Genomic DNA, 10,701 nt, shown 5'->3' with positions numbered 1-10,701 from the left:
TAAAAATTAGCCGGGAGTGGTGGCGCATGCCTGTGGTCCCAGCTACTTGGAAGGCTGAGGCGGGAGGATCACTTGAGCCCAGGAGGTCGAGACTGTAGTGAGCTGTGGTTGTGCCGCTGCACTCCAACCTGGGTGACAGAGCAAGACCCTGTCTCAAAAGTAAATCTACACTCTACTTTTTTCATTTTATTTTATTTTATTTATTTATTTTAGACAGAGTCTTAGGTCTTGCTCTGTCGCCCAGGCTGGAGTGCAGTGGCGCGATCTCTGTTCACTGCAACCTCTGCCTCCCAGGTTCATGCCATTCTCCTGCCTCAGCCTCCCGATTAGCTAGGACTACAGGCGCCCACCACCAGGCCTGGCTAATTTTTTTTTGTATTTTTAGTAGAGACGGGGTTTCACCGTGTCAGCCAGGATGGTCTCGATCTCCTGACCTTGTGATCCACTTGCCTCGGCCTCCCAAAGTGCTGGGATTACAGGCGTGAGCCACTGGGCCTGGCCAATCTACACTCTACTTTAAACTGTAGACCCAAACCAAGTAATCCACACAAATATCTAGGACAAGAAAAGCTCCCTGGGAGAGTTTCACCACTTATCAGTAGATTGGTCAGAGCAGATTTGGAGGTCGAGGAAGAAGCCTCTCGGGGAGGGGAAATGTCTCAATCCCCCACAGTGTTTCAGTAGCAAGGACAGCTTCACAGCTCTGACACACTTTTTCTTTTAGACAGAGTCTCGCTGTGTCGCCCAGGCTGGAGTGCAGTGGCGCAATCTCGGCTCACTGCAACCTCCGCCTCCCGGGTTCAAGCAATTCTCGTGCCTCAGCCTCCCGGGTAGCTGGGATTATAGGTGCCCTCCACCATGCCTGGCTAATTTTTGTATTTTTAGTAGAGACGGGTTTTCACCATGTTGGCCAGGCTGGTCTTGAACTCCTGACCTAATGATCTACCCGCCTAGGCCTCCCCAAGTGCTGGGATTACAGGCGTGAGCCGACAGCTCTGACACGTTTTGAAGGAAGAAGGGCGTAGGAGCTAACACTGACAGTGCTTACCATGTGCCAGGCATGGGGCCAGGTGCCCATTGAAGCCTCAGCACAGCCTCATGAACTTGGCACCATTATGTCCCTATTACTGTTGGGGACATTTCAGCACAGAAAGCTTAAGTGACTTCCCAAAGTCACACAGCTAGCGGGTGGCTCAGAGTCCATGCCTTTGGCCACTGCAGTTTACTGATAAGAGGGAGCCATTCTTTTGGTCCACAAATATTTGAGCCAGACGCGGCGGCTCACACCTGTAATCCCAGCACTTTGGGAGGCCGAGGCAGGTGGATCACTTGAGGTCAGGAGTTTGAGAACAGCCTGGCAACATGGTGAAACCCCATCTCCACTAAAAAAATACAAAAATTAGCCGGGCATGGTGGCTCATGCCTGTAATCCCAGCTACTTGGGAGGCTGAGGCATGAGAATTGCTTGAACCCAAGAGGCAGAGGTTGTAGTAAGCTGGGAGCATGCCACGGCACTCCAGCCTGGGCGATAGAGTGAGACTCAAAGTCTAAAAACAAACAAACAAACAAACAAACAAACAAAACACAAACATTTGAACATCTACCATAAGTTAGGTAATAAGGAAGCTACATAAACCAATACAGCCTTTGCTTTTGAGAGGGGGAAATGTAATGGGGGTAAATTACTAGGGGAAAACAAGATAAGCACATAAGTAAAAAGTAAAGCAGGACAAGATTCAGCTTCCTAAGAAGGGAAACATAAATTTTTCTTTTTTCTTTTTTTTTTCTTTTTTTGAGATGGCATCTTGCTCTGTCGCCCAGGCAGGAGTGCAGAGGCACCACCTCGGCTCATGGCAACCTCTGCCTTCCGGGTTCAAGAGATTCTCCTGCCTCAGCCTCTCGAGTAGTTGAGGTTACAGGAGCACGCCACCATGCCCGGCTAATTTTTGTATTTTTTTTTGTAGAGACAGAGTTCACCATGTTGGCCAGGCTGGTCTCGAACTCCTGAACTCAGGTGATCCACCCACCTCAGCCTCCCAAAGTGCTGGGATTACAGGTGTGAGCCACCATGCCTGGCCGGTAAATTTTTTCTATGGGAGTTCAGAGGAGGGGAGAGAAGCCCTCAGCCTCCACCTGGTGAGGAAGATGAAGAGGCTTCACTCAGGAGGTAGAAGCTGAGCTGGATCTTAAGGAAGGGCAGTTTATTGGCCAGGAGATGCTTGGGGAAGGACAGAAGTCACCTTACGCTCAGAAAAAGATGTGACATCTTGGGGAGGCCCATTTGACCCAACGGTTCTCGTCACGGACTAAAGTGAATTGAAGGCGAGAGGTCAGGTGGAACACAGCATGAACCAAGACCCAGGTCTCCTGGTGCCCAGTCTCAGGCTCCTTTCACTACTCCTCACTGCCTCATCACCCAGAACATTCCCCTGTTTAGGCTGTGGGCTCCTGATCTTAGTCACAACTGCCCCGAGGCTCAAGAACTTCAGCTCTGAGGTGAAAGGTTGGGTTGCTTTCAAATTCCTTCCCAGGCTCCTGCATCCAACTGGAGGTAGACTTCCAGCTCTGGCCACCTGCCAAGAAGCTAAGGGTGACCTCAGGCAAGCCACAGCCTCAGTTCTTCATTTGTACTGCTCTTCTGGCATCTGTCATGCCCACCCTGATGGAATCATGTTACAAGATTATGCTGCCTTCTCTCTCGTACCAGGCTGAATCCTATTAGAGGAAAATCTGGGTCTGACTAAAAGGGTTAATAAGGTTTAATCCCTAAAGGCAAGGAGTCCAGGGTCAAGGCATGACATGACAAGCACAAAATCTATAATTTCATGATCACATGGTAAGTGTGGTGATAAGGTAAGCTTAAAAAGAAAAGGGGGCTGGGCGCAGTGGCTCACACCTGTAATCCCAGCACTTTGGGAGGCCAAGGTGGGAGTATTGCTTGATCTCAGGAGTTTAAGACCAGCCTGGACCACATAGTGAGACTCTGTCTCTACCAAAAAACAAAAATTTAAAAAAATTCACCAGGTGTAGTGGCATGTACCTGTAGCCCCAGCTACTGAAGAAGCTGAGGTGGGAGGATTGCTTGAGCCCTGGGGATCAAGGCTGCAGTGAGCTGTGATCACACCACTGCACTACAGCCTGGGCAGCAGAGCAAGACCCTGTAGAAAGAAAGGACAGGTGGCCAGGCACAGTGGCTCACACCTATAATCCCAGCACTTTGGGAGGCTTCAGGCAGGCGGATCACCTGAGGTCAGGAGTTCGAGACCAGCCTGACCAATATGGAGAAACCTCATTTCTACTAAAAATTCAAAATTAGCCAGGTGTGGTGGCGCACACCTGTAATCCCAGCTACTTGGGAGGCTGAGGCAAGAGAATCGCTTGAACTCGGGAGGCAGAGGTTGCGGTGAGCCAAGATGGTGCCATTGCACTCCAGCCTGGGCAACAAGAGCAAGACTCCATCTCAAAAAAAGTAATAATAATAATAAAGAAAAATAAAGAAAGAAAGGAAAGGAAAGAAAAGAAGGAAAGGAGGAAAGAAGGAAGGAAGGAAGGGAGGGAGGAAGGGAGGGAGATACTTAACCCAGTCTGAGAGAGTCAAGGCCTCCTGAGGCTACAGCAGCTAAGCTGAGACTCACTGGCGAGTAGGAGCCAGCCAGTAGAAGGGGGCTGTGAGGTGTGGAGGATCTTCCAGGAAGAGGAAAGGCACAAAGGTAGGACACAGTGTGGGTACAGCAGAGAACCATAAGCAATTTGTTGGGAGGCCGAGAGTGCTAGAAAGGAGGTAGGAGAGGAAGGACAGGGCCAGGCCTTGTAGGATTTTACTTATGTATATTATATGCCTTTATGTCATCCAAATACATAACAAAATGCATTCTATACAGTGGGCCTTCCATAAATACTTTCAAAAATGAATACAATGATTGGCTGGGCACGGTGGCTCACACCTGTAATGCTAACAGTTTGGGAGGCCGAGGCGGGTGAATCGCCTGAGGTCAGGAGTTTGAGACCAGCCTGGCCAACATGGTGAAACCCCGTCTCTGCTAAAAATGCAAAAATTAGCTAGGCAAGGTAGCGGGTGCCTGTAATCCCAGCTACGTGGGAGGCTGGGACAGCAGAATCACCTGAACCCGGGAGGCAGAGGTTGCAGTGAGCCAAGATTGCACGACTGCACTTCAGCCTGGGCGACAGATCGAGACTCCATCTCAAAAAAAAAGAATACAATGAGATGATGGATTAAATGTTCTCTAAAGTTCTTTCCAGCCCTTGAAAGCCAGTGTTGCCACTCAAGGCCCCTCTGAGATTTGAGTTCCAAATATTCCCAAGTCTTTCATGGGACAGTATCAAAACTCATCTGTGGCCTTATCTCACAAAATGTTTGCTCTGTAGAGGTATCTGTTCAGGCAGGAGGTAAGACAATGTTAAATTCACCCTAAAGGTTTAAGTTGTACCAGCTGGCTGGGTTTTCTCTGCCCCCTAGGTGAGTTGTCAAAACCAGGCCAGGCCCAGACACAGTCATGCTGGCAGGGTAAGAACTATGGCCTTTTGCCAGGCGCGGTGGCTCACACCTATAATCCCAGCACTTTGGAAGTCCAAGGGGGGCGGATCACCTGAGGTCGGGAGTCCAAGACCAGCCTGGCCAACATGGAGAAACCCTGTCTCTACTTAAAAAAAAAAAAAAAATACAAAATTAGCCAGGCGTGGTGGCACATGCCTGTAATCCCAGCTACTCTGGAGGCTGAGGTAGGAGAATCACTTGAACCCAGGATGCAGAGGCTGCAGTGAGCCAAGATAGCACCACTGCACTCCAGCTTAGGAAACAAAAGTGAAACTCCGTCCCAAAAAAAAAAAAAAAAAAAAAGGACTATGGCCTTTTAACCCACAGGGAAGGGTTCAAGATCTAGGAGGAGCCAGATTGAAGCCAGAAGGAATAAGATAACGAACGATTCAGACGTTCCTCCTCTAAGCTCTGAGGCCAGGTGTTCCTGAGATAGAGGAGAGGGCAGAGAGCTGCTGCCGGAGCAGAAGGCAAAGGAAGACAGCACATTCCTCTGTGGTGAGCTTTCTCTACACAGACACGGGAAGTGAAACGGGGGTTCAACAGGAAGTCAGTAGGAAGAGTTTATCCCCTGCACAACAGTTCATGAATGAAGGGCCTTCAAGTGCTTACTGTAAGGCTAGCCCCACGCCCCAGAAGGCTGTGGGAATTATGAGCGCCCTCTCCCTATCCATCCCCAACATGAGAATGCTAAATGCTGCGGTGAGGTCTTCAGAATAGGAGCCCTAACCATTGTCTAGGATTCCAGGTACTTTCTGGGTAAGGAAATTAGGGACAGTGAAAAATTAGAAGTTGGACGGCCGGGCATGGTGGCTCATGCCTGTAATGCGAGCACTTTGAGAGGCAGAGGCAGGAGGATTGCTTGAGCCTAGAAGTTTGAGACCAGTCTGGGAAACAGAGTGAGACCGTATCCTTAAAAATAGGCCGCGCGAAGTGGCTCATACCTGTAATCCCAGCACTTTGGGAGGCCGACGTGGGCAGATCACGAGGTCAGGAGATCGAGACCATCCTGGCTAACACGGTGAAACCCCGTCTCTACTAAAAAATACAAAAAAAAATAGCCAGGTGTGGTGGTGGGCGCCTGTAGTCCCAGCTACTTGGGAGGCTGAGGTAGGAGAATGGTGTGAACCCAGGAGGCAGAGCTTGCAGTGAGCCGAGATTGCGCCACTGCACTCCAGCCTCGGCGACAGAGCTAGACTCCGTCTCAAAAATAAATAAATAAATAAAAGCAAAAATTAGCCAGGTGTGCACACCACGTCCAGCTAATTTTTTTTTCAACCACTTAAAAGTGTAAAAACAGCTGGCCAGGCATGGTGGCTCACGCCTATAATCTCCAACACTTTGGGAGGCCGGGGCAGGTGGATCACCTGAGGTCAGGAGTTCAAGACCAGCCCGGCTAACATGGTGAGACCATGTGTACTAAAAATACAAAAATTAGCAGGGCATGGTGGTGGGCGCCTGCAATCTCAGCTACTCGGGAGGCTGAGGCAGGAGAATCGCTTGAACCCGGGAGGTGGAGGTTGTGGTGAACCGAGATCGCGCCATTGCACTCCAGCCTGGGCAACAAGAGCAAAACTCCTTCTCAAAAAAAAAAAAAAGAAAAAAAAAAGTGTAAAAACAGCTGAGCGTGGCGGTAGTAGGTGTGGTGCGCCTGTAGTCCCAGCTACTTGGGAGGCTGAGGTAGGAAGATTGCTTGAGCCCAGGAGTTTGAAGCCAGCCTGAGCAACATAGTGAGACCTAGTCTCTACCAAAAAAAAAGAAAAATTAGCTGGACATGGTGATGCTCGCCTGTGGTCCCAGCTACTTGTGGGGGGGTGGGGAGAGGCTGAGGTGGGAGGATCGCTTGAGCCTGGGAGGTTGAGGCTGTAGTGAGCCGCGATCGCCACCACTGCGCTCTAGCATGGGTGACAGAGCAAGACCCTGTCTCAAAATTAATTAATTTAAATAACAAACAACAAAACCCGAGCCGTGTGGGCTCTGGGCTTGGGCGCCTCCCCAGCGGAGGGGGCTCCCTCTCAGGCGGACCGCCAGCCGCTGGGTCCGGGGACTGCTGGATCCAGAGGCGTGGGGACCCCTGTGCACCTGGCGGCTCGCGGGACGCCCACCGGACGCAGGCGGGAGGGCAGCACGGAGATGCCCCTCAGGGCAGAGCCCGCCCCAGCCACTCCCCTCTCCAACTTGACCTGCCTCGGCAAGTCCTGAGTGTCGCAAAAGCGCTAGGGTTGCGAGTGGCACCAGACAGGTCTCCTTGTCTCGGGATCCATTTCAGGGTGAGCGTGTTGGTGCCGAGGTGTTTTTTTGTTTTGTTTTGTTTTTTGTTTTTGAGGCCGAGTCTAGTTCTGTCACCCAGGCTGGAATGCAGTGGTGTGATCTCAGCTCACTGCAACCTCCGCCTTCCGGCTTCAAGTGAATCTCCTGCCTCAGCCTCCTGAGTAGCTGGGATTACAGGCACCCGCCACCACGACCAGCTAATTTTTGTATTTTTAGTAGAGACGGGGTTTCACCATGTTGGCCAGGATGGTCTCAATCTCCTGACCTCAGGCGATCTGCCTGCCTCAGCTTCCCAAAGTGCTGGGATTACAGGCGTGAGCCACTGCACCTGGCCATTGCTGAGCTGTTTTGACAACTCGGACCCTGGGTCCTCTGTGGGTAGGAAAATCAGCCCCCTCTTTGCTTCTCTGGGGCAGCTGCACCTCGGGCCAGCTTCCTGCCTGTCTCCCTGCTGGCACTGCTGGGTCACCGTCCCCACACGCACATCTGGTGCCCCGTGGTAAGTCCTGTCTGCCCCCTTCCCCGCTCGGCCCCCGGCCACCGCTCCCTCCAGTTGCCCTGGTCTTAGCAGTCTGAACGACTTGTCTTCTGATTCCGGTTCTGTCCCACCAGCCTATTACCTGCCAGCCTGTCTGTTTCCTTCCAACTAGATCTCCAGTTTCCAGAAGAGCCAAAGCATCTTTGGACCTACGTAGGGAAGGACCTGCCTGTGACCTTTGCTCTGTCCTGGAGGGTCCAGCTTTGGGCTGAATGGCAGCACCCACGCTGGGCCGTCTGGTGCTGACCCACCTGCTGGTGGCCCTTTTTGGCATGGGCTCTTGGGCTGCTGTCAATGGGATCTGGGTGGAGCTGCCTGTGGTGGTAAAAGACCTTCCAGAGGGTGAGTGGGAGGGAGGTACAGGGAAGCGTGGGGCGGGTGTGCCCAGAAAGGTGGCCTGTGGCAGCTCTTTGTCCCTTAGCCACTGTGCTCCTGACATGGCATCATTCCTTCCCTGTAGGTTGGAGCCTCCCCTCATACCTCTCTGTGGTTGTGGCGCTGGGAAACCTGGGTCTGCTGGTGGTGACCCTGTGGAGGCGGCTGGCCCCGGGCAAGGGCGAGCAGGTCCCCATCCAGGTGGTACAGGTGCTGAGTGTAGTGGGCACAGCCCTGCTGGCCCCTCTGTGGCACCACGTGGCCCCAGTGGCAGGGCAGCTCCACTCTGTGGCCTTCCTAACTCTGGCCTTGGTGTTGGCAATGGCCTGTTGTACCTCTAATGTCACTTTCCTGCCCTTCCTGAGCCACCTGCCACCTCCTTTCTTACAGTCTTTCTTCCTGGGTCAGGGTCTCAGTGCCCTGCTCCCCTGTGTGCTGGCCCTAGTGCAAGGTGTGGGCCGCCTCGAGTGCCCACCAGCCCCCACCAATGGCACCTCGGGGCCTCCCCTCGACTTCCCTGAGCATTTTCCTGCCAGCACCTTCTTCTGGGCACTGACTGCCCTTCTGGTCACTTCAGCTGCCGCCTTCCAGGGTCTCCTGTTGCTGTTGCCATCACTCCCCTTTGTAACCACAGGGGGCTCAGGGCCGGAACATCAGTTGGGATCCCCAGGAGCAGAGGAGGAAGAGAAGGAGGAAGAAGAGGCTTTGTCATTGCAGGAGCCACCGAGCCAGGCAGCAGGCACCATCCCTGGCCCAGACCCTGAGGCCCATCGGCTGTTCTCAGCCCATGGTGCCTTCCTGCTGGGCCTGCTGGCCATCACCAGTGCCCTGACCAATGGCGTGCTGCCTTCTGTGCAGAGCTTTTCCTGTTTGCCCTATGGGCGCCTGGCCTACCACCTGGCTGTGGTGCTGGGCAGTGCCGCCAACCCCCTTGCCTGCTTCCTGGCCATGGGCGTGCTGTGCAGGTGCAAAAGGGGCCCCAGGCTTGGTGGGTGGAACTTAAGGTTGGGGTCCAGGTCCCAGAACAGCCAGCCCTGAGTCTCTGCTCATCCCCAACAGGTCCCTGGCAGGCCTGGTTGGTCTTTCTCTGCTGGGCATGCTCTTTGGGGCCTACCTGATGGCACTGGCAATCCTGAGCCCCTGCCCACCCCTGGTGGGCACCACTGCAGGGGTGGTCCTTGTGGTGAGCAAGTGGGGACATGAAGTGGGGAGGAGGGTGTCCCCTGGAGCAAGCGCATGTCACGCTCAGCCTGCTGCTGTGTCCTCCCTTGCAGGTGCTGTCGTGGCTGCTGTGTCTGTGTGTGTTCTCATATGTGAAGGTGGCTGCAAGCTCCCTGCTGCATGGTGGGGGTCGGCGGGCATTGCTGGCAGCTGGTGTGGCCATCCAAGTGGGCTCCCTGCTTGGTGCCGGTGCCATGTTCCCTCCCACCAGCATCTACCACGTCTTTCAAAGCAGAAAGGACTGTGTAGACCCCTGTGGCCCCTGAGCCTCGGCAGGTGGGGACCCAACTCCACCCCACCTGTCTTCATCGTGAGGCTGCCACAGTGCCTGACTACTTGTGGCCCAGGCAGGCTTCCCCCAACACAGGAATGCTCATGGACACCTGCACACTCCACAGAAGACATTGGCATGTCAGGCCAGGGTGGGCACCAAAGACCAGGCCCGGAGCCAGGGGACAGGTTGGGGCTGTGGGCTTGGCTCCAGGGCCTGAGACCTTTGTGGGATTTGTGCAATAAAGTGTCTTTATTAAAAAAATATATATAATGAAAACCTTATAAGAAATATATAATGAAATCAGGGAACTGGATTAAATAATTTTTCATACATATATTATCTAATGTGCAATTAGATTTAAATACAGATTGTAGTGCCTTTCTTATCATATCCACAGCTTATCTCTTCTTCTGTGGGTTTTCTTGTCAAAAACCTTTCTCACTCAAGTGAGTCTCTGTTATTTGCTATGGGATTGGCCTTTAAAGACAACGGAGTCTCACTCTGTTGCTCAGGCTGGAGTGCAGTGGCGCAGTATCGGCTCACTGCAACCTCTGCCTCCCAGGTTCAAGCGATTCTCCTGCCTCAGCCTCCTGAGTAGCTGGGATTACAGGTGAGTGACACAACGCCCCGCTAATTTTTGTATTTTTAGTAGAGATGGGGGTTTCACCATGTTGGTCAGGCTGGTCTTGAACTCCTGACTTCAGGTTATCCACCCGCCTCAGCCTCCCAAAATGCTGGGATTACAGGCGTGAGCCACCGCGCCCTGCCTTTTTTTTTTTTTAGACGGAGTCTCACTCTGTCGCCCAGAGTGCAGTAGTGTGATCTTGGCTCACTGCAAGCTCCGCCTCCCGGGTTCAAGCGATTCTCCTGCCTCAACCTCCTGAGTAGCTGGTATTACAGGTGTGTGCCACCACGACTGGCTAATTTTGTAATTTTAGTAGAGACGGGGGTTTCACCACGTTGGTGAGGCTGGTCTCCAACTCCTGACCTCGTGATCCACCCGCCTTGGCCTCCCAAGGTGCTGGGATTACAGGCGTGAGCCACCACGCCCGGTGGAAACATGGATTACTTCAATTTTCTTCCTTCTGCTTTTCTGTATTTGTTAAATTTCAAATAAAGCAAGCCCTGATCCAAAACCTCCTCTAATAAGGGGGGGATTGTTTCCCCTAAGGTCGATCTACCCCCTAGCAAAGTCCCTAAGGCAGAAGAAGCTGCTTAATGAAGGCTTCTGCTTCTCTTCCTTTTCTTTGGAACTCAAGAGCACCCACGAAGGGGAAGAAATGCTAATTCTGAAAGGAGTCAGGTCCTCCCTTCTGAAAAACGAAGATGACAACTAGTCCTGGGGGAAGAGGAAATCCTCGCAGGGCTCCCGCCTACCTCCGGACCTTCCTCCAGCCCCAGCTCCAGCCACGCGGAATACAGAAGCCCAAGCCCGGCGCCGTGTCACGCCCAGCCAGCCTTCTGCGC

General features: G+C 52.8%; 1 protein-coding gene across 1 annotated transcript; it reads left to right on the top strand.

The window, feature by feature from the left end:
- Positions 1 to 6,762: 6,762 nt before the first annotated feature.
- Positions 6,763 to 9,568, top strand: SLC52A1 (solute carrier family 52 member 1). Its single transcript, XM_032137894.2, has 5 exons — positions 6,763 to 7,325; positions 7,439 to 7,706; positions 7,825 to 8,704; positions 8,799 to 8,922; positions 9,014 to 9,568. Exons 2-5 carry the CDS (start codon positions 7,577 to 7,579, stop codon positions 9,224 to 9,226), a joined length of 1,347 nt encoding a protein of 448 aa, XP_031993785.1. The 5' UTR covers positions 6,763 to 7,325; positions 7,439 to 7,576; the 3' UTR covers positions 9,227 to 9,568.
- The last annotated feature ends 1,133 nt before the right edge of the window (positions 9,569 to 10,701 follow it).

This window comes from Hylobates moloch, unplaced genomic scaffold (assembly GCF_009828535.3).
Source record: "Hylobates moloch isolate HMO894 unplaced genomic scaffold, HMol_V3 SCAFFOLD_19, whole genome shotgun sequence".
In the NCBI taxonomy this organism is placed as follows: Eukaryota; Metazoa; Chordata; class Mammalia; order Primates; family Hylobatidae; genus Hylobates; species Hylobates moloch.
This window is presented reverse-complemented; position numbering and strand designations above follow the sequence as displayed.